At 44.2% G+C, this 23,478-nt stretch overlaps 1 protein-coding gene across 5 annotated transcripts in view; it reads right to left on the bottom strand.

Annotated features, from left to right (window-relative positions):
* ICE1 (interactor of little elongation complex ELL subunit 1) overlaps positions 1 to 23,478 on the bottom strand; it is a 535,590-nt gene that overhangs the window by 12,591 nt on the left and 499,521 nt on the right. For 4 of the 5 annotated variants that reach the window (XM_081232988.1, XM_081232986.1, XM_081232987.1 and 1 more), the window contains 6 exons: positions 19,822 to 19,908; positions 17,669 to 18,078; positions 10,693 to 15,426; positions 9,418 to 9,586; positions 6,665 to 6,825; positions 1,334 to 1,524 (listed from right to left, as the gene is read on the bottom strand). In XM_081232988.1, coding sequence (XP_081089114.1) covers positions 1,334 to 1,524; positions 6,665 to 6,825; positions 9,418 to 9,586; positions 10,693 to 15,426; positions 17,669 to 18,078; positions 19,822 to 19,908 — 5,752 coding nt within the window. Of the gene's footprint in view, positions 1 to 1,333; positions 1,525 to 6,664; positions 6,826 to 9,417; positions 9,587 to 10,692; positions 15,427 to 17,668; positions 18,079 to 19,821; positions 19,909 to 21,230; positions 21,881 to 23,478 lie in introns of those variants that run through there. The other variant, XM_081232990.1, reaches the window with a different exon arrangement.

Raw genomic sequence — 23,478 nt, 5'->3', positions numbered from 1 at the left:
TCTCTTTGCTCTCTCTTTTCAAAAATGTATTAACTTCTTACATAGTATTTATAATATTAGCAAAGTTAAATGCAAACACATGAAAGGAAAATGTACATTAAAAACACATTCTCAGATAACTATCACTCTTAATTTGGGGCTTTTCCTCCCAGACTTCTATGCTTTGCATGTATGTAAAAAACACAGTCAAAGTGACGGCAGTGCTTAGGAATCAGGGTCTGGAATCGCCCAGGAAGAGATCCCGATATCCAACACTCTGTCCGTACAGCCAGCGGGGGGACTGTGGACAAAGCACCTGTGACTGGCACCATCCCCGGTGGTCTCATCTGTCATTGGGGATACAAGGGCCCCTGCCCCCTGGGCTTCCAGGAAGATGAGGCCTAGGGTAGCCACTCACACATCATTACCCAGACAGCACTGAACAGACTGAACTGGCACTTTCTTAGTAACAGACCGAAAAACACTTTCGTGTCAGTATATAAAAATCCATGTATAGCTATTTATTCTAATATGGCTGTATCTCATTATATAGACATTCCATAATTCTATTACCTATTATTTGACATTCAGATGTATCATCTTTCCCGAGTGTTAAGAAGGGAAAACAAGAGAACGGATTTCCACAGAATATATTCCTCAGGTGTCTCAAAGATACAGACTATTAATCCTTTGCTGAATCCTTTTCAATGTGATAAACCCCTTTAAACCAGCCTTTCTCAGTCAGGGTTGTAAGAAAATTAAGGGTTGTAATTAACTGCAGAACAGTTATTTGACTACTTTCCCCATTCTCCAAACACGCTGCATAGATAGATGAACAGAGGAAAGTTAATTCATTACATAAAATGGACGCATGAGCGTTAACAGGCTCAGTTCTCTCCTGAAACCCCAGTGAGAAGAGCTGCTGTCCCAGAAGTTTGAATATTTCTGCTCCTGTGGGTTTTTCCATAGTATCTGTACATTAAGATAATGACCATTACATTTCAATCTACATGTATCCGCTGAGCACCTTGTGTGGGCGCTGCTCTGTCTACATACATACCGGGGGAGGCCAGGGAAACCAAAGTCCCCCCTGCATGAGATTCATCTTCCTTTAGTAATAAGAGAATACAATGAAAAGTAGTGAAAGGTACCATAAAAAAATAAAGCGAGGGGATGTGGCAGTGACACTGGCATTTAAGAGTAGTTCTATTAACTGTTACCCAAATCAAAATGTGCTTTGTAAATGTTTCAGCTGCCTTAAACAGCAAAAATGATTCAAACCACAATTCAGCAATCATTGAACAGACTACCTGACAATTCAAATAACCCAACTTCAGTGAGAATAGCCCTGTACCTTATAATGTTGTCATGTGTCCAAACCCACTTCTGATGGCAGCAGAGCAGATCGATGGCACATATGTACTCCCAAGTGGTATCACTTAGGTCTTCACCAAATCTTTCACTGGACTGAAATTCTGTTTTTGGACATAACTGTATGGTCAAAAGCAGCTTAGAAACCATGAAGCCAACGTCTGCAGGAGCATTCTAGCAAATAAGGTAAAAAAAAAGAAAATTCACAGTTTCAAATATAACATATCTCATGTGGGTGATCTCAAAGAGTACTAACAAGCATCAGATGAATAATCATTTAATTTTAAAGGACACCTTTTGAAAGTTATTTTGAATAAAGAACTATATTTATCTGAGTCATAACAACTGTCCTAAAATGATTATACAATGGTGGTTGACAGGCCAGATAAAAAAGCTCCAGGCAGAATGCAGAATCCAGTCAGGTAGGAAAGACACTGCAATCCAGATAGGAATGCAAATTTTCATTGACTGAAATCAGAGAATTAAAGTTTTATTAAAAAATAATTTTTAATCTTTAAAAAATTCTTCAATAAATTCATTCTGTCATCTTTCTGACCCTAGATATCAGTCTGCTTTTTCCAGAAATTCATAAAATTGAATCAGATTGTACTAGACTCTTCTGTCTGGCTTCTTTTACACCTACGCATGCTTTTTTTGATATTTTTCCACATTCTTGAACGTATAGGTAGCTTAAACACCCCTTTTTACTGCCGAGTAGGAATCCACTGTATGGATATACCACAGTTTGTCCATTCACCTATTGATAGAAATCTGGGTTACTTCTGGCTTTAGGCTGTAATTACTAATGCTGCTTTGGACATTCATGTGCAAGCCTTTTTGTGGACATAAATTAGACTTTCCTTGGGTACATACTCAGCAGTGTATTTATAATTTTTTTTCTTTTTTTATTGGGTTTTGTTATTAAAAATGAACAAGGGGCTTTCAATCTTCTCTTACACCTGAAAAAGACTGGAATTAGTTGGTTCTTTAAAGATTAGATAAAATTCAGATGAAATCTACACACACTTCTTGTATACTAAATTTTTAATCACCTTTTCAACCTTTTAAAATGGAAAACAACTAGTTTATTCCAGTGTTTTACCCCTAAAGCCAATTCTGACCATTTTTATGTTGCTAAGGAACCATCCTCGGTTTCCGAACCTGTTACAAAGCTGTAGGCGGCAGTCTTCTCATTCTTCATCCTCCATCTCTACTCACACTGCCTCTCTCATTCTGAAATCTTGAACATTTTTGCTTTTCTCTTTTTACATTAATCTGAACTGAGTTATCTGTTTTATTAGTATTTTTTAAAGGCAATTTTTTTTTGTTCTCTACTTCATTACTATTACACCTTTTAAACTATATATTTTTTCTGGATTCCTTCTCAAATTTTTTTAATTTTTTTTTTTTAGTATTTATTTTTTTTCATTTTATCTTATTTTTCTTATTAGTTTCTGCTTTACAACAAAGTGAATCAGTCATACATATACATCTGTTCCCACATCCCTTCCCTCATGCATCTCCCTCCCTCCCACCCTCCCCATCCCACCCCTCCAGGCGGTCACAAAGCACCGAGCTGATCTCCCTGTGCTCTGCGGCTGCTTCCCACTATCTATCTACCTTACGTTTGGTAGTGTATATATGTCCATGCCTCTCTTTCGCTTTGTCACAGCTTACCCTTCTCCCTCCCCATATCCTCAAGTCCATTCTCAAGTAGGTCTGTGTCTTTATTCCCGTTTTACCCCTAGGTCCTTCATGACTTTTTTTTTTAATTCCGTATATATGTGTTAGCATACGGTATTTGTCTTTCTCTTTCTGACTTACTTCACTCTGTATGACAGACTCTAGGTCTATCCACCTCATTACAAATAGCTCAGTTTCGTTTCTTTTTATGGCTGAGTAATATTCCATTGTATATATGTGCCACATCTTCTTTATCCATTCATCCGATGATGGACACTTAGGTTGTTTCCATCTCCGGGCTATTGTGAATAGAGCTGCAATGAACATTTTGGTACATGTCTCTTTTTGAATTATGGTTTTCTCAGGGTATATGCCTAGTAGTGGGATTGCTGGATCATATGGTAGTTCTATTTGTAGTTTTTTAAGGAACCTCCATACTGTTCTCCATAGTGGCTGTACCAATTCACATTCCCACCAGCAGTGCAAGAGTGTTCCCTTTTCTCCACACCCTCTCCAGCATTTATTGTTTCTAGATTTCTTGATGATGGCCATTCTGACTGGTGTGAGATGATATCTCATTGTAGTTTTGATTTGCATTTCTCTAATGATTAATGATGTTGAGCATTCTTTCATGTGTTTGTTGGCAGTCTGTATATCTTCTTTGGAGAAATGCCTATTTAAGTCTTCTGCCCATTTTTGGATTGGGTTGTTTGTTTTTTTGCTGTTGAGCTGCATGAGCTGTTTATAAATTTTGGAGATTAATCCTTTGTCAGTTGCTTCATTTGCAAATATTTTCTCCCATTCTGAGGGTTGTCTTTTGGTCTTGTTTATGGTTTCCTTTGCTGTGCAAAAGCTTTTCAATTTCATTAGGTCCCATTTGTTTATCTTTGTTTTTATTTCCATTTCTCTAGGAGGTGGGTCCAAAAGGATCTTGCTGTGATTTAGGTCATAGAGTGTTCTACCTATGTTTTCCTCTAAGAGTTTGATAGTTTCTGGCCTTACATTTAAGTCTTTAATCCATTTTGAGCTTATTTTTGTGTATGGTGTTAGGGAATGATCTAATCTCAAACTTTTACATGTCCCTGTCCAGTTTTCCCAGCACCACTTATTGAAGAAGCTGTCCTTTCTCCACTGTACATTCCTGCCTCCTTTATCAAAGATAAGTTGGCCATATGTGCGTGGGTTTATCTCTGGGCTTTCTATCCTGATCCACTGATCTATCTTTCTGTTTTTATGCCAGTACCAGACTGTCTTAATTACTGTAGCTTTGTAGTATAGTCTGAAGTCAGGGAGCCTGATTCCTCCAGCTCCGTTTTTCGTTCTCAAGATTGCTTTGGCTATTCGGGGTCATTTGTTTTTCCAAACAACTTTTGAAATTTTTTGTTCTAGTTCTGTGAAAAATGCCAGTGGTAGTTTGATAGGGATTGCATTGAATCTGTAGATTGCTTTGGGTAGTAGAGTCATTTTCACAATATTGATTCTTCCAATCCAGGAGCATGGTATATCTCTCCATCTATTTGTATCATCTTTAATTTCTTTCATCAGTGTCTTATAATTTTCTGCATACAGGTCTTTTGTCTCCTTAGGTAGGTTTATTCCTAGATATTTTATTCTTTTTGTTGCAATGGTAAATGGGAGTGTTTTCTTGATTTCATTTTCAGATTTTTCATCATTAGTGTACAGGAATGCCAGAGATTTCTGTACATTAATTTTGTATCCTGCTACTTTACCAAATTCATTGATTAGCTCTAGTAGTTTTTCGGTAGCATCTTTAGGATTCTCTATGTATAGTATCATGTCATCTGCAAACAGTGACAGCTTTACTTCTTCTTTTCCCATTTGGATTCCTTTTATTTCCTTTTCTTCTCTGATTGCTGTGGCTAAAACTTCCAAAACTAAGTTGAATAAGAGTGGTGAGAGTGGGCAGCCTTGTCTTGTTCCTGATCTTAGTGGAAATGGTTTCAGTTTTTCACCATTGAGGACAATGTTGGCTGTGGGTTTGTCATAATTTTTTTTAATTTTTAAGATGATTATCAGGGAACTTTATTTATTACTTGTTTAATAATGAAAACATTTAAACTATTTCAATGAGTGTTAAGTTTTCCAAAAACGAGAGGTCTTCGGTATGAAGGATTTTCCTTTCATACCATATACTGTAATTTTACTTCTGAGTTTCTATTTGTTCACAGATTGTCCAGGACTGTGTAGCTTGATCTCCAGGGAACTTTTATAGAATCTTTTAATTCTCTGTCTAATTTTACTGAGTCATTGCCAGAGAATTGAGTGTAGACTCTTTACTTTTTAAAAATTAAGGTCAAATGCATGACTGGTTTTTGCAAATGTCACAGACATATGAAAAAATACAGTCTTCATTCAAGTTTACTTTTTATATTGTTGAATTCCACTAACTCTTTACTTATTTTTGTGCTTCACACCTATTGAATTCTGTAGGACAGAATTTGGAAGTCTTGGACTATAATGGTATTTCCCCCCGCTAAGTGTTCCTCTTTTTTTTTTAATAGCTTTGACTTTATATTTTTATTTGATATGATACAGGCTAAACACACTTAGTAAGATTCTACCTTCTTCATTAATCATGTTTTATCATCCAAACATATCTGGCTTCATCCTGAACAGGCCAAAGGAGAAGGCTCCAGTGCACAAGCAGGAGGACCAAGCAGGGACAGGAGTGGCCCTGCAGGTAACCACAGAGGGTGGAAATGCGTGTATGGATGCTCTTCTTACTGCTAAGGGACTGGAATCTGAGGGTACCCCACACCAATACACTCTGGTTTGTCTAGGTGGATTGATGAAGAGATGATTACAGACTTGCTTTTTAAAATTCCCTAACTTTTTAACCACCAATAGCCCTTTCCTTTTCTTTTTATAAGAAAATAAAAGTCTAATGAAGAGTAACATCAAAAAGTACTAAAAAGGAAAGCAAAATGACATATAATAGTCGACTACATGCATAAGCCAGAATTTTTAAAAAGAGGACAGTAATACAGTCATTAAAAAGGGCAGAACAAAGTGAAAGTCAACCCCTCACTGACTTCAATACCTCTTCTTAAAGATTACCACTATCAATTCAGCGTCCAGCGATTCTCATTAGAGAAAATCTATGAAAAAAAGAACACCAATCTAGATACTGTATTAACATATCAGTCACTAAAGAAAATAAGATAATGAAAGAAAACATGGAACACAATACGTAGAACAAACACAAATTCCATCAACTGGAAAGAAAAACAGAGAATATTAGATTCAGAAAAAATCGTAACAGGAAGGAACTGAGATACCACATTTTTCACCTAAGTACCTTCTGTAGAAGCAAATGATGTGCATCTCTTCCGAGCCCTCACATATATATGCGCATGTACAGATTTCATCAGCCATAAATTAGTACACAAAAGAAACTTTGTTCAATTAACACAGCACACAGGTCTACAACTTCTTCCAAAGTGTCTCATGCACACTTAATGAACAAAATGCATAAGCTTAGACTAAAACGATATTTTAAAGGATCTAATATGAAGAATAATATCTCTGAAATGCTCACGAACTAATACAACCAAATAATAACATTTATATAAGACCTACAAGTACAGTATTACATAAAAAGTAACCTCACCTTCTCCCAATTGAGGAAAGCTCGCAAACAGTTCAAAACTTCTCCTTTAGCGCGTTGCCTGGCTACCAACTGCATTGCCTTATTAATCACCGATTGAGAGATAAATATATCATGCCACATGTTTGCAATGAACAAAGTCAGTTTTTCAGACTCTGGAAAATCTATGAGAAAAAAAACAAGATAATAAACCTTTATGTCTGATTAAGTGAATAAATGACAAACTAAGAATATATTTGAATAATTTCCCCTTGTGCACAGCAGGGCCACCTAAAGCTAAAGGGAGGAAGCCTGAGGAGGCCCCAGCCTCAGTTATTTCAACTCTGCTTCTCCATCTCTCCCGCCCATCCCTCCCCTCCCCCCGCCCCCCCCCAGCCAACCTTTCTTTCCCTTTGGCAAACTTTCTTTAATCGAATTTGAAACACAGTGCATGAGTATATACCACTGTAGAAAAGAGCAATAAACTCCAAAACAAGAAGAGAAGGCAAACCTCCTCTCGTAGGTTCCAGACCCCGTGCCCAGAACCCTCCCATTTGGTGCGTATCCTTTCAGGCCATGTTTTATGCATTTACAAGACAGAACTCACTTGAAGAACACCTAAGGCTTTTGATATGAAGGTTTTTTTTTTTTATAAATTATGACTGATAATCCTTTTCTTATGAATAAATACCTTCTGCAATGCCACGGCTTGTCTTTTCTGTTTGTCTAATCAAGTTAATCGAGGCACAGCTTACATACAATAAAATACACTCTTTAAGCAGACAGTTTGAAGGATTTTGACAAATGAACACACCCATGTAACCCCCACTACAACCCACAGATAGAACATTTCCATCATCCCAAATTCCCATGGTCTGACCCTTTCAGTGAATCACTTCGTCCCAAATACAGACAAGCCTGATCTGCTTACTGTCACTTTGCACATGTGCTTTTTCTCAAATATTTATGAAGAGATTTGTAAAGCATGCACCCTTTTCTGTCTGGCATCCCCCTCTCAGCAAAATCCATGTTGCTGCACGCATCACTAGCCCTTTCCTCGTTTGTCTGAGTAGTATTCCAATTGCTTGATATACCACACTGGTTTTTCATTCAACTCCTGATGGACCTTTGTTTCCAACCATGGGCTATTATGAATTAAGATGCTCTGAATACCTGTGAAGTGTATATGGATATGTGGATATGTCTCCATTTCTGTTGAGTAAGTACCCGAGAGTGACATATCTGTGTCATATGATAAACTGTTTAATTTTATAAGAAACTGTCGAAATGTTCCGCAACTGGCTGTATCAGTCAACACGATGATTCGGATCTTGTTTGGCATGACGCCGCATCTTTTTCGTTTTCTCTGTTCTATTTTATCTAACACTGCAGGGTGTATAGAGAGAGGGTAACTCAAAGCATAAACTCACTGCGCTATTTTGATCTGTTACTTTGGAAACCTTGTACTTATCTGATTATACTTCCTCCTGTCCCAGGACTCCACATGCTGTTCCCTCTGCCTGGAATTCTCTCCCTCACTTTTATCTTCATATCTAAGTTCAAAAGGCACCCCAACGAGGAAAGCTTCCTCGACCCCTGAGACTCTCTCAAACCCACCTTCCAGAGCACAAGTCATTCATTCAACAGATACTTAACGAGAGCATACAACACATTCTCCTGGGGTGAGGATGTAGTAGGAACAAGACAAACAAAATCCCTGTCCTTAGAGTACGCGACCTAGCAGAGGAAAGAGACAGCAAACAAAAAGGTAGCAGCGTAACCATAGCAAAGCAGAGGGAAAAGCTTCCCCGCAGAGAACCTGTTACGAAGACCCAGAGGTGAGAGCCGGCTGGGTGTGTCTGAGGAAGAACCAGAAATCCCACGTGGGCTCCGCAGAGTCCCTGGTGCCCTGCTTCCTGCGGCCCTTCACTGACCAAACCTGACGTGTGCGCCCCACTGGAAGCCTGCATCTATACCTGGGTTTGGTCACTGTCAAAGCCTTAACACTTAGGTGCACCCCGTAACTATTTGTTAAATAAGTCAGTGACTGAAAAAATAAATGAGGTGGGCAACAGACACAGCAGCCTCACTCACAACTCTACAAGTGACAGATTCAATTATCCTGATTTATAAGCCCCATAAACATTATGGTAATAAAAGATTATCAATCTTTGCAATCTAGATAAGACTCTCTGATGTAGCATTAAATTCCACTTGTGTATCACTCTGCTGTATTAAAATGTTTCCACTGATGATCTGATATGAAGGAGTCCTATGTGCTCCATTAATAGACTTAAGAAATAGTAGTAAAAGGAAAAGAGAACCAAAGCACAGCCCTCCTTTCCATTTCTCCCTGAAACTCATCTTTCCATGAGCTTATGAATCCATCTTAGCGTTTCTGCCCTTTCCAGCTAGTAACAGAGCAGAGCGGTTTGTCACTTTAAAATGATTCCATTATCTTGTGTCAACTATATCTGACTCTAAAGTAGATGCACAAGGAATAAAACCGATATGCACTAATGAGAGATACACCTTTATACACAAGTGGAAATGTATATGCTGACCTAAGTAAGCTTAAGTCACACAAATTCTCCCACTGAAAACCAGGTATGGCTGGGTCTATAGCTAAGGCTCTTCATGCCTTCTGGCAAATGCACAAGATAACATGATTTAAAAGATACACAGCAATACCTTAGCTGAAAATACAGATGCACATATAAGCAGATAAAAAAGCAACAACCCGTTTTCAATACAAGAATGTCTCCATGTAAACATACCTTCCTTAAGTAGGCTGTAGCAAAACAAGCGAGCTCTTTCCAAGTCTCCCAGCTGCCGACAAACACCCACATACACTCTGCAGAGGGCGTGGGTGTAGTTGTGCTCCACAGACATCTTCTGACTTTTCAGTTCTGAGAGAATAGAGTGAAGCAAGCACTCTGCTAAAGGCTGAATGGGAAAAAAAAAAAAAAAAAAGGCAATGTACACTGATACTTATCTTCAGCCTACGAAAGACCAGCTAAAAGTTACAAAATTAAGTACCTTTTGGAAAGTTGGAAAGATAAAACGTGCCCTGTCTCAGAAAGTAGAGGACGACAACCACCGTGGTAACTTGCTTTAGCAGGGAAAGCCGTGAGGCTCGGGGAGGAGAGAGTCCATGCCTGTCGGTGTCCGGAGGTCAGTGGGGCTGCAGGGGCCACGGGGCGAGTCCCAGGACACCTGGATGCCTACTGCCACTACCACCACTCCTACAAATGACCACTTTTTGGTTTTTACTAAAATAATCTGTGTGTGTGCATTAAATCCACTCGACTTCTACTCCCATTCTTGTTTTCTGAACTCCAATGTACTCTACACATTTATCCTGTTTAGATCTTAAAATACTGGGTAATGTTTTCCTCACCCAGGAAAAGGAGCATTAAATAATTTGATACATTCAGTCGTTTGAAAATAAACATCTTTCCAAAGTTACCTGTACTGCTCTTTGTGCTTTCTGAAATGCAATCTAAGAAAAATAAATATTTATACCATTGTGATTCCAAGGATGTACAGATAACCGATAAAGCATAATCCATGGGACACTGGAAATCATCCACCCAGTATCAACGTAAATATGTAGAAAATAAAAACCGAGGAAAGTCCTAATAAACCATGTAGGTAAATCTGCATAATCCTCTCCCAGCGCCCTTCCTGAAACTAAGCATCTGTTCCTGTTTGATTTCTGACCTACATCAAGGCGGGGCGGAGAACCCACACACTACCTTTCTGACTCTCAAAATTCTCAAGTGTGTATATAATACCATTCACAGAAAAGAAAGGCTCTATTACATAGCAATTTGATGCTTTGAAGCACATCATTTCGAGCTTTTAAGCATGCCAGAATCAATGGGAAATATGCAATTTAAGAACTGACAGGCTTTTTTTTTTACATGGGTGACTGCCCATCTCTGAGAATAAACTTCTGTTCAGGACCACCTCCCCTTTCGCTGACCGGAGACGGCCTCTGTCTGAGGACGTGCGATTCCTAACGCTCCCAGAGCAAAGGAGCCACATACCTTTTTTGTTGTGCTAAATTCATAAACAACTTCTTTCTCTTGATCTCTCATCACAGGCTTTTTGGAGATGTTTCCGACATACACATGACTGCGAATGACAGGTAATAGGTCAAAGGACGACTCTGCGATCTTCCTCAGGGCCTCCGCTATGGCTCTGTCGTGGGGCTCCACAGCTTCCTTGGGGCTCAGGGGTGATTGTGACGCTGTACCGACAGCCCGAAGACGACGCCCCTCCTCCTCTGTCCTCACAGCTGCAGCCTGGGGGGGGTTCCTCTGGGGGCTCCGGCTGACGCCCTCTGAGGGGGACTCTGGCTCCGGGGACCTGCTGTCCAGGCGCAACCTCTTAGCGCTCCTTGGTGTGCCCGCTGACAGTGCCCTTTTCCCACCTGAACCCTGCGGAGGTCCCGGATCTCTCGACTCATCCTGCGTACAGTCAGCACCAGAGCTGCCTCCTGCTTTCACAAAGGCGGTTGAGCTTGAAGTGATGGCTTTGAAGCCCCTGATGGCGCTGGCGGGCCCCGGTAGGTTCTTGGAGTCGGCCGGTGGGCCTCGCGTGAGCTGGATGTTCCCTTTGAGAATGCTGAGGGTGCGGGCCCTGGCAGACAGCTCCGGGTACATGGTGTCCAGGATCTTCACGGAATTCTCCTGGGGCGCTGCCACCGCCGGATGGGCAGAGGCGAACGGGGGCAGGCGGCCGGGCACAGGGACGGCGTGCTTTGGGGTCGCAGCACAAAACTGCAAAGGAGATGACAAGACCCTGTCACTGGCCGGGGCAGTGGACGGGGATGGGGATGCGTGTGGAGGAGAGGAGTGCCCCGGCTCCTCCAGCAAGGGGGACACCATGGGCGATGCCGGGATCTCACACGGCGGAGAGATCGGGCCGCAGGGAGAGACGGGTGAGCAGGGGCTGGAACTTGACGTCAGCGGAGAGGCTGGCTGTGAAGTCCTCGGAGGCGTGGCTATCAGAGGAGCCAGCAGCGGGGGAAGTGGGGGTCCCACCTCCTGCCGGATCTTACTCAGCGTGTCTGCACAGCAGTCCGCAGGAGTGGACGTGTCGGCGCTGGCTAGGATGGCCTGCGTTTGACTTCTCTGAGTTTTTCCGTTCCCTCTTTCTCCAGAAAATGACGGAGAAACTTCACCCTGAGTAGTCTCTACTCTGCTCGACGCTAACATCTTCACTGGTTTGTTTGTTTGATCTCTGTTTGAAATCTTTGATCGATTCTTATTTTTGCTCAGCGGCTCTAGTTTCGAATTATAGTATGTGTGATCAGAAGGAACAGTCTGAGTCTCAAAGTTCTGATCATAAATCTCAGAGCTAATCCTCACGCTGGGTTTAACAGGTCTATTCCGCAAACGACTTTTATCAAAGTTAGTACTCTGACCGCTGCTTGACATATCGCCCTGGGTTCCGGCCACACTACTGCCATACTGGGGCTCCTGAGAAGGGGGGCCAGGGCGACCGGTCTCTGGGGACTTCTCCACAGAAGGAACTGGAATGAAACCAGCTGCCAGCCCTTCTGGATCCGGGGAAACACGGGCGTCCTCAGGGCTGTCACACAGGATAACCTGGTCCGTGTCTGGCATGAGAGCTACCCCGTTGATGATGGTCCAGTTGTCCCCTTTCTCAATGACTAGATTCTGATCCTTATTTATCAGCACGTTTATAACCTCGGAGGTCACTGTAGAGATCTGACACTGAAACGCCACATCCCCCGGCCCCACTCCCGGGGCAGCGCACAGGGGCGAGGGCTCCGGGGGTTCTGACGAGGCCTCTTCCTTACCATCCACTGGCCTGAGCGCGTCCAAGTTACCCTCAGATCTGCTCTGCGTGTTTTCACGGCCAGGTCCACCACTAGTGGGAGAACCGCCCCGAGTGTCCGAGCCGGCCGTCGGCAGGGGGGAAGAGGAGACGGCTGCTTCCACAGGCAGAACTTGCTCTTTCTCATGCTCCGCTGTCACGCTGTCAGGTGCATTTAAGAGCTGTAACTCACCAGCATCCTTCCCACCAGCGTCCTCCCGGTCGGGCTGCAGCTCCTGGTCGATCCCGGTGAGCACCTCGGGCAGCGTCTCCAAGGAGCACTGTGCAAGCTGCCTCATGCTCCTTGAAGGACAGTCGTCTTCCTCCGAGGAGCCAACGCACTCCTCAGAGGTTTCTAGTGTTTCCTCTTCACACAGTTGCTTTCTGCACTTTTCTCCTGAGGGCTCACTTTGCTTTAATTCCTTGTTCATCCCTTTATTTAGGGTTCCTTTGCTAGAACATTCTGAAACGGAGTCCCCTGAACTATAGTCTCTTAACTGACAACTTTCAAGAAACATCACGACCTCGGACGTGGAAAGTCCGTCTGTCTCGGAGAGCGCACTGAGGCTACAGTCCCGCAGAGCCGAGGTAAGGCGCCCCACCTCGACGGAAGGTCTGGTCTCGGCCGAACCGGCGCTGGCAGCCCCCACGCCTCTTCCGGAGGCCCCGCCAGCGCTCTGCTGGACGCCCTCCAGCCCGGCTTCGGGATCGTTCTCTCCCTCACTGCAGCTCGGCGCGTCACCCTCTTCCACCTCGGTGTCACCTCCGCCTGCCTCACGGATGCCCGTGTAACAGTACAGGGCACCAGCGAGGCTGCTCTGCGAGACAACACGTTTCTCCTCATCTTTGCTGCCAAACGCTGGTGAAAAAGCAGTCTCTGTTGCGTCTAGAGCTTCAGGAGAAGCACCCCTGGGAGTGTGAGACGGCAGCTGCGGATGCTCCTTTGGGCCGTGCTGTACAACAGACGGGTCCTTTGTAACGGCCAGGGCCTCCCCAGAGGCTCTGACTGTGTCTCCAACAGGAAAACCTCTTGACAGCATCACCTCCATGGCTGGAAGTTTATCCACATCCAGCTTGGACGTGTCCACATTTGTGGCAGGAAGACACGGGCTCTGCTTCTGCACCTCTTCCTGCACTGAGGCTTCCGTCACAACGTCTTGGTTTGGGACCAGGATGTTGTCAGAAGAGAAAGATAATGTACTATCTGTGGGATGATGGGAACTTTCTACTGGTAAAGAACCCCCTGGAGAATCAAAGTCTGCTTTTCTCCAGGGGGAGGAAACTCCCGGGGCAGCGCTCTCTGTAGCAGCCGCCTCCGTGCGTCTCGGTGCTGTGGGCGCTCTCTCCCCACATCTTGCTCCAGATGGCATCCAACCAGCCCCATTATCAACGTCTGTCACTAAGGGGGGCTCCCTCCTAGACAGTCTCGAGGGTTCCCATCGTGCGCCCTGCACGGTTTCAGGCCGTGCCTGCTTGGTGATAACTGACACCTGGTTAGGCAACAAGGAAGCAGGCGCCCTGAATCCCGCAGGACTGTTATCCTCTCCAGCACGTGCAGGCTTGGACGCTGATCCTCTGATTTCTGAGGACGACGCCGCCGCCTCTTGTTCACGTTCAGGTTGAGGTCCCAGCCTTTCTTCACCACTTCGCTGTAACAGATCACTGTGGTGCCACGCAGTGCTTTTACCAAAGCCAAAGCCACTCCTGATCAAGCCAGACTGAGGCCCTGCCGACGATGTGAAACCTGACTGACTCGGCGTGAGCTCGACCCTCGGACCCTGCCTTTCACCCGGCCCGCCTCTGGCGGCTCCCGAGAATCCTGACTGCAGGAGTGAGCAGATGTCATTCATGCCCTTCACAGGGGTCGTACACCCCACCTCGCTGCCCCTCTGACCGTTAGAATCAGACGTCCCCGACACTGGGCTCAGAGCACATAAGCTGTTCTCCAGATGGCCTTCTCCTATGGGACACTCCGGGGGCTCAGAATGCACGTCTAGCATGGTGAACATGGCAGCTTGTGATGTCTGCTCCAAACGATGCAGTTCGGGCGGGCCTACTTCAGTAGGAACAGATGTTTCAGCGTCATCCTCCAACCCAGAGGGAGTCCGTGGGTGACCGCAGAGAGATGAGGCTCCCGAGGCCACGGGGGAAGACAACTCCTCTCCCAGACCGAGCACCGCGGCAACCAGCGCGGCGGCCCCTGCTGCTCCTGGGGCAGAGGGGTCTCCCGAAATGAACCCTCGCATCGCTTCTCTTTCCTTCTCCAATTCTCCGGACAGTCCCTGAAAATGACCAGAAGCGGACAGACGACCTGATGCCGAAGTGACTCCATCAGTCAGTGCCCACTTGGTCACCTCTAATTTGGGTGATCCTATCACTCTGGACACTAGGGTTTTTCCTTCAGGTGCGCTGGGCTCATTCGATGGCCATGGGCCCAGGGGAGGATGACACGAGTCTGACGTCCCGAGGGCCATGCCCTCCTCTAGAGCCAGGCCGCTTGACAGCTGCTCAACGTGCCCACTGCCCATGGGTTCAGGATGTGTCTTCTCGGTCTGCACTGACCCATCCATCTCCTGAGCCCGTCTCTGTCTTCCTGCCTCATCCAAAACGCCTTTCTCTCCCTTGCTCACGAACTCAGATGGCACCGTCCAGTGTTTCTCAGGAGCAGAGGGGAACGTGGCTGCAGGTTCTCTCAGGTTTGCTGTAAATGTCCCAAACCCAACCGCTGCCACCTCACTGACTTCCAGTGTATTTAGAGCTTGGGTGGCTTCATGTGGTTGGAGCTTTTCCTCCCATGTTCCAGTTCCTTTACTTTTTCCAGATGAGCTAAAACAATCCAGCGATTCTGGTGCATCATCTTCTGAAACAGGCTCAGAATTCCTATGTTGGGCCGAGTCATGATCACTGGAATCTGTACACTCTCCAAAGTAGATTTCCTTAAATATAAATGAATTACATTAATTAGTTAGTAGAATACTACTTCAGTCAACTAAACGCAACTACCAACTAAATGCATCAAAAAAAAGTGTGTGCTTCCTTAAGAATCTGAGGAAAGGGTAGTCCACTCTCTGGACTCCATCAACGGATGCGTAGGTCTCAAGGAGCACAGCACTGCTTCACCTTCTTTCCTTAAAGAAGCCACCTCTCCCCAGCGTTTCCTGCACTCACACTGCTTCTCCCCAAACGGAGAAGCTTCGCAGTTCTACTCCGCATGCAGCCTAGGGTTAGGTCTGTTCTCCTAACTTCGAAGTAGGCCTCCTCTCAACTCTGACGTCCCCATTTTCTGGCCCAAAAGGCTTCCGCCTCTAGTTGCCCAGCCCCGCCTGCCTTCCCCAGCGAGCCGCGGGCTCTGGCCCAGGGCAGCTCGCCCCAGCGCCAGCCTGGCCATCGTTCTGGGTGTCACCCTGAAGACTCCTCTTGCCACACCTCATGCCTGCGCTGCACCCTGACACCTCTGCCTCCTCCACGGCCCCTGACTCCGGGTCTGCTCCGGAAGCCCCCCCACCCCCATCTTGAGTGGTAGAGACCACACGGCCCCCCGGAGAGCCGGTACAGCCACCTGTGCCCCCTGGTCTGCGAGGCCCAGGGACTGACAAAGAGTCACCACCGTTGACATGAACTTGCTCCCACTGGAGAAATCCTTTCCTCCCTTGGATGGATGCTAGGGCACCATCACCCCCTGGCTCTCCTCTGCTGCCCTGACCTCTTCTCCTCCTCTTCTGTTTGGCTGCGTCGGCACCGACAGCTCCCCAGAACTGTCGGGACCCAACCCTCTCCTACACGCACATTCCGGCTGGATGACAGCACGCAGCCCCAGGCCTCTGCTGGCCCCCAGGCTGAGGCACCCCGGCACCTGCGTCCACCCAGCCTGGCTCTGAGCGCCAAGCCCATGGAAGGGGGTACACCCTGCACACGCCGCACCTGGGGATCCCGCACACACCTAGCGCCTAACATTCCTATGTTACCTCCCCGCCCAAAGAGGTTCTTCTTCTCTGTTGTTTCCAGCATCCTCGACCCCCCACTCACCTAACAACCACACCGCAGATCTCACGAGACGTGCTGCTCGCTCAACCTCGGGACCTTTTCCAAACCAGTTGACTCAAGTGCTACTACTGTTCAGGTGTCCAGAACTGAGGAAACTGCTGATTAAATGACTTCCCGACCACAGTCCTGCCTCCTTCCTGACTCGCCCCTCTCCCTCCCCATTCATACTGTGCCTAAACGAAAACCTTCAAGTGGAACTCGACCATTAGCTCCACTTCTTTGGATCCATCGAGGATTTCCCTTTGCCTTCAGGATACAATGGAAAGTCCTTAGGACACACATGGACCTGGGGACCTGGTCTGGGTGAACGCCCCCAGCATCAGGTTCGCCCTGAGTCCGACACGTCTGTGTAAACAGCTCCTCCACCTGACACAACGCACCCCTCCACGCGCTCGGCCGGGACACCCGCTCGCTGGCGATGCTCCCGCCCGGCCTCCTTCCAGCATGAGCTCCGTGTCCAGCTCCCGCCAGCAGCATGCTTCCCGGCAGCGCGGACTCCACCACGGCCCAGTTATGGGGCAACCGCCACACAAGACCCCACCAGGGGTGACCACAGCCCATGTCACCTCAGCGTTCCCAGTGTCTAGCACCAGGTCCAGAACGAAACAGACATGCATTATGGTTTCCCGAATGAAGGATGTGACTCAAGCAGTCATTTATCTGTTCCTTAAGCCAAAATGCATACAAATCTGCTTTGTCAAGACTATCTTCCTAAGAAATTACAATAAACCATTCTGCAAACACACGAAAAGATGATGAATTCACTGCATGAAGGTGGGGAATTCAGCAACCTAATTGACCTGCATGCTCTATACATGGACTTCCCATCTCTGAAAAACTCCATGTCTATAAACACTTGTTTAATTCACTCATTCCATATCTGTTATGTGTCAGGCACTAAAGATAAGAGTAAGCAATTAAGACACAGGAGACTTACAGTACATTGTAGATGAAAACAATAAAAATGCACCCCTAGTACAAAATGAAAAAAGCCGTTATGTGCACGTGGACCCGAGGGCACCAGCCCGCCTTGTTAAATCCTCACGTTCCTCCCTCACACGAGCTGGTCTGAGTTCCCGTAGCAGGATGGACAACGTGGCCACCAGGTAATGCAAATACAAAGTGTCAACTTACAGGTGAGAGTGAGGACGGAAATGCACCCAGGTGTGGGGACGACAGCAGAGGGGGTGAGGGCACCGGGGACAGAAGAGGAGGGGGCAGCTTGAAGAAGTCGACGGCAGCCTGAAGATCTTCATCAAAAGAATGATCATGATCAGAAAAGTCAGCACGGTCATCCTCATTCCTCTGCGTTACAGCCTCAGGATTCCGGTCCTCTTTAAAGACACCATTGTCACGGCAAGCTGCTCCACCCGGCCTCTCTCTCCCCACGTCTTCACACGCAGAGAAGTCGCCCTCTATCTCCATGGACAGCTCTGCCAGGCAAGTCTGCGCGGCCGAGGTCCTGAGAGGGCTGCCCCTTGCTGGAGGGGGCACACCATCCTCCCTGGACTCTAAGGATCTGGGGGTTTCTTTGGCAGGTTTTTCTGTGGGGAAAAAAAATATATAAAGAAAACTTAAAAAAAAAAAAAAGCCTTATTTTAACAGTTCAAAATGCTTGCATTAAATCCAAGTAAAAACATTTGTAAAAGGCAACCAATCCCTTCCTAAAGAATAACCTATAAGATTTGAACATATTCCACAGAAGTATGCTTCCCTCACAACAAGCAAACGAGAAGACAGGCAGGTGGATGGTGAGATGCCCGTGTCCCATTAGCAGCAGGGTGTCCGTGCCAAGGCGCCCATCCACCGCCATGGTAACGGGGCTTGATGATGCCCTCATTCTCTTGGGAAATCAGCAGGACTGGGGAGAAACAGCTTCTGCATACAAGGTGATAGGAAACACTAATTTCCCTGTCTAAAATCAACCTATATTAGACTACTTCATGACCATATTTGTACAATTCTCTAACTAAGGAACCTGACTAGGTCACATAAATACTTTGCATTATAACGCAACAAGAAAACTACTATAAAACGCTAGTTATTTTTGGATTTGGATTTTGGTATACTGCAGTAATGCTAATTGTTAGTAAAAACATTGTGTCCTAGGAAATAACTAGAAATAACCATTTGTCATACTTGAAAGCTGTAAAAATACATTTTGCAGAAGGCCTCAGGGCTCCTTGGAGCAGTATTTGATAACAGGGCTGGGGAGGGGAAAATACAAGCTGAGCCTTAAACAGCTTGCAGTACCAGAAGTAAAGAAGTACTCAAAACAGGACGGGACATGCCTAAAAGACCCAGGAGCTAAACTAAAGATGGTCCCAATAACCAAATCTGGAGCAATTTGAGTAAAATAATGAAAGTACTGTATTATAACATACAGAATAAAAAAATATATATCTGTGAGACTACACTGACAGAAATAGTGAATAAACAAGTAAGTGGTGAAAAGCGACAGCTCTTCCTTACTGAAGAATTCCAATTAATACACGTAGGAGGAATGAGGGAAATACCAAAAACACTATCAGAGTAGTCATCGTAGCAGATAAGATCCACCAATAGACGCTAAAATCAGTGGGCTACAGTTGGAGAGAAATAGAATATTTGCAGTGTCAAAGCATCTCCCTCAAGATAATCAACGAATGAGGAAGCAACAGAAACTTTACATGGAGAAACCTGGCCAACACCACCTTAAACAAGCAATCAAGGTTAACATCCCCAGGGACAATGCAGACCCACACACACTCTCCCCTGGCACACTACTGGGGAACTCTTGCCAAAAACACACAGCCTCGCTCTCATACAAGAAAACATCCCACAAACCAAAATATTCGTATTCTACCAATGATTCGTATTCTCCAAAAGGGTTAGAGATGTGAGACAAAGAAAGACCGGTAACTGTCAGACTGGGGGCAATTAAAGGAAGAATGACTGCTAAACGTAACATGGGGTCCTGGGATGGGAGGTGACAAAAGTGGGAAAATGGTGAAACTCGGTCTTCCGCGTACACCTGCCATATACACCTCCCACCATGTGTCTTCCAGTTTCCATGAATACTCTCTGACGAAAGGTGCTATTACAAAATAAAAAGCCAGATGCATTCACTGAGACTAGAAGTCACCCTGGAGGGAATGGAGTTCTGTATGACTTTAAGTACCCATCCTAGTTTATTTCACTCTTTCAACGTGAGATTCAGGAGATATTAAAAAGTGAAGGCATATAATGCCCACAGTAAACATTTCTACTGCATATATGAAATGTACTTCTGGAAGCTTCTCTCTCACCTGGGACACATCTGCTGCCTTCACCGGGGAGTCTGTGTGTTGTGTTTATACAGAGCCAGAGTTCCTTCAGAAGTAGTTTTACTTTCCCTGTGAAAGAGAGTGAAGTATTAACGTCACGTCATTTGGCTCATTCTACACAAGGCCAAAACACAGTCCTGTAAAACCGGGATTTACTAGGGAATTAGAAAACCAGGCAACTTAAAATATCTTCCCCAAATTCAATCATTGCACACAATTCAGTTAGCTACTGATACAAAGGTCTACTGATAGGCTGAATACAAGTTTTTTTTGGAAGCTGGGGTGCAAACAGGGGTAGGACTCAAAACACCAAATCTACTTGTTGTTAAAGGCCTTTATCACCGTTATGAATGCACAGTATAAATAAATCTTTGGTCTATGTATTTTCTACAGAGAGTGATATGAGACTGGGGTCGGGGGCAGGGGGAAGCATAGATACAGTGACCTATGTAAGAGATTACGGCTCCAGGTAGTCTACAAAGAACAGTATCCCCTCAGTTCCATGAGGTTATCAGAAAAGCCATCCGAGTTGACCATGCTGTAATTAACTTAGGGGCTTCATGGATCTTGGAAAACATTTTAATGGCCTTAAGGGGAAATGGGAGGAGACAAAAATGGGTGCGTATAAACATGAAGAGGGAGAGAGAACCACACATGAGCAGACACACAGAAGGAAGCGTATGCTTCCATAGGGAAAGTGAACACTTTGGAATTTTCATAAATATTTTTCAAAGGGGTTTGATTTCCTAAAATGGTTAAGAATCACTGGTTCAAGTTGAAAAGCAAAGGGCAACTATAACAAAGACAGGCCTAATGAAAGTCATATAACATTAAGAATATTATACTATGGTTTTAAAGTCAATTTAACATTAAGGACACAAATTCCCAAAAATGTTCCAAAGCAAAAAATATTCATAAAAATATAAATATGAATAGTTTGTGTCAATATGCATAAAAAGACAACCCCCACTAGTTAAAATTTAACTGAAAATAGCATTAAGTATTAGGTAATTTCAGTCCACCCCTAAGTTCTGTTATAGTTCATTGGAAGTTCTTAAACTGAATCATTTATTGAAAATACTGAAATCTCTAATCCAGTTCTAGAGAGGCTAAAAAGACCAACCTTTTAAACCAAAATTTCTACAGGGAATCACAAATTTTGGAAGAGGTCAGCCCTATTTAAGTTGGCAAACTACAGCGCTCTAAAAAATGAAGTCCATAGTAAGAGGACCAGGACAAATGGGGCATAACAACAGAGAAGTTTGAAAAGTTGGACATTTCCAACCTCTCCTGAGCCGAATCAGCCACTGTCACTGTGTGTGAGGTACATCCATTTTTGAGTTTCAAAATTCTATGATCAAGTAGTTCATCTACATTGTGATTTAACCTACCCAAAAGCCTGCTTCCAAATACTGTAAGCCCCTTTGCTTAAATGACCTGACCAGGATCCCTGCTTATTACGTATACCCAAAGCAGCAAACAAGGAACCTTCAAAAAAAAAGAAAAAGAGTTACTTTGCTATGCTTATGGAGGCTACTAACCAGAGCTAGGCCTATTTCAACTGAGCACTCATTCATTACTTCCAGTCTGACATAAAAGAGCTATCCATTCCCAGCAAAGCAGCAAATAATCTTCATTGTGGAATCATTAGTTGTGAAAACCTCCTTCAGCTGAACTGCACACCTTCCCCTTATCCTTTAAAATGCCTCCTTTATCAAAATCCAGGCATCTCTGAGTACAGTATTTCTGGACTTTCCTACTCCACTGATTTGCCAGTTTCCACGTGAAGAGCACGCTTCTTTTAAACACGATAGTTTTATAAGTATGTTTTAATACCTGTACAGGCATGAATGTGGCTCAGAATTTTCCTTTCAAAAATTAATTATTATTCCGAATGGCTATTCTTTCCGATCAGCCTTCACCATCTGGCTTTCGAGTGCGTATTTATAAATACATGTGGGGAAAGTGCACACCTCTATGCCTTGAGTCTTTCAATCCAGGAACACAGCATTTACACACGTGTTCAGATGGTTTAGTTTTCCTTCACGGAGGCAGGCATGCTGCTTTCAGGCCTTTCCCCGGACATCTCAGGTCGGCTGCCACCTGAGATCGGGTTGTTCTTATTCCACCCGTTTTGATAGGCTAATGATGGCCCATTGTGCGTGTTCACTGTATATACCAGCACTTGCCCAGCTCTTACACTTCTGTTTTCCTTCTTCCACATAGATAGTCACGTCATTTAAAATGCGGACAATCTGACTCTTCCTTATTAGCACTCACAGCTCCTACCCTTTGTGTCCGCCTGGCTGCATGGCTTAGGGTCTCCAGCACACACAGAAGGGATGGAATGAAAAGCAGGCTTGCCTTGTTTCTGACAGTAATGACTACGCTCTTAGGGTTTCACCTTTCTCAAGTTCAAAATGTTTTTTTCTATTATTACCCCACCAATTTTTTTAAATGAGGAATGGGTACTGAACTGAGATGATCCTATCATTTTCCTCTTAACCAGTTGTCGTGGTATTCCTGAGATAAATCCTTAAGTCATAACTTGTCCATATTCTAAATTACTAATAGATTTGAGTTATTAAGATTTTATTTAGTACTTTTGTAGCTTTATTCCTAAGTAACAGAGTTCTGAGTCTTGAAGATATGTATGCATGTTATTCTTAATTGATCTTGGTACAGGGTTATGCTAGTCTAAGAGAATGAAACAGGAAGCATTCTACATTTTTTAAGTTCTAAAACCAAACAATAATAAAGACATCAGTTTTTCACTTCAGGCTTGCTCACCTGCAAGCCACCTAGATCTTCCATGGTGTTGGATATTTAACTATTTTTAAAAATTTCTTCTGGGTTATTTTTCTGTTCAGGATTGCAACAACTAGTCTGTGTCAATTTGAGTATGTTTTCCTACAAAATGGTCCATTTTATGAACGTGATAAAATCTAAATATAAATTTGTAAATTAAAAATAATTCTCCAAATGTATTTTTATAGCTTTCTCAGTCCTGGTGTGAGTCGGTTTTTGTTTCTTCCTTTCTTGATCAGATTTGCCAAAGAGCTGTCAGTTTCATGAGCATTGCAAAGATCCAGTTATTAGTTTTAAGGGTCCCAAATCAAATGCCTTGCTTCCTATTTCATTAATTTATGTTTCCATCTTCATCAATTCCTGCCTTCTATATTCTTTAGGTTTCTGCTGTATTTTCCTACCTTCTCAGTCCTTCATTTTCTGTAATCCTTGCTTCATTTTCTGTAATTCTTGCTTTCTAACAATTGCTTAAGACCACAAACCACTCACTGAATACTATCTTGTCTATATCTCAAAGATTTTAATAAATACTGCCCTGCTTTTGTTTATTTCCAAAACAGTTTAGTATTTCAGTTTTTATTTTTTCTGTTATCCAAGAGGGGTTTGTTTGTATTTATTATGTGTGTTCAGTTATCAGTTTTTCAGGGCGGAGGTAGGAGAGATTTTTATTAATATCCTATGAAATATCAGTATCTTAATATCTCATATTAGATCGTAGCTTTTCGTTGTCTAGTAAATAGTCACCTTTTATATATGTTTGAAAAGTATTTTAAAGAACTCAAAGTTTGTGGTTTAAGAGTTATATGTAAATCATCCATCCTGCAATTATGA

The sequence above is a fragment of the Mesoplodon bidens genome, assembly GCF_964165515.1.
Source record: "Mesoplodon bidens genome assembly, chromosome: 4".
Classification (NCBI taxonomy): domain Eukaryota; kingdom Metazoa; phylum Chordata; class Mammalia; order Artiodactyla; family Ziphiidae; genus Mesoplodon; species Mesoplodon bidens.
Note: the sequence above shows the minus strand (reverse complement) of the source record. Positions and strands in the feature narration are given on the sequence as shown.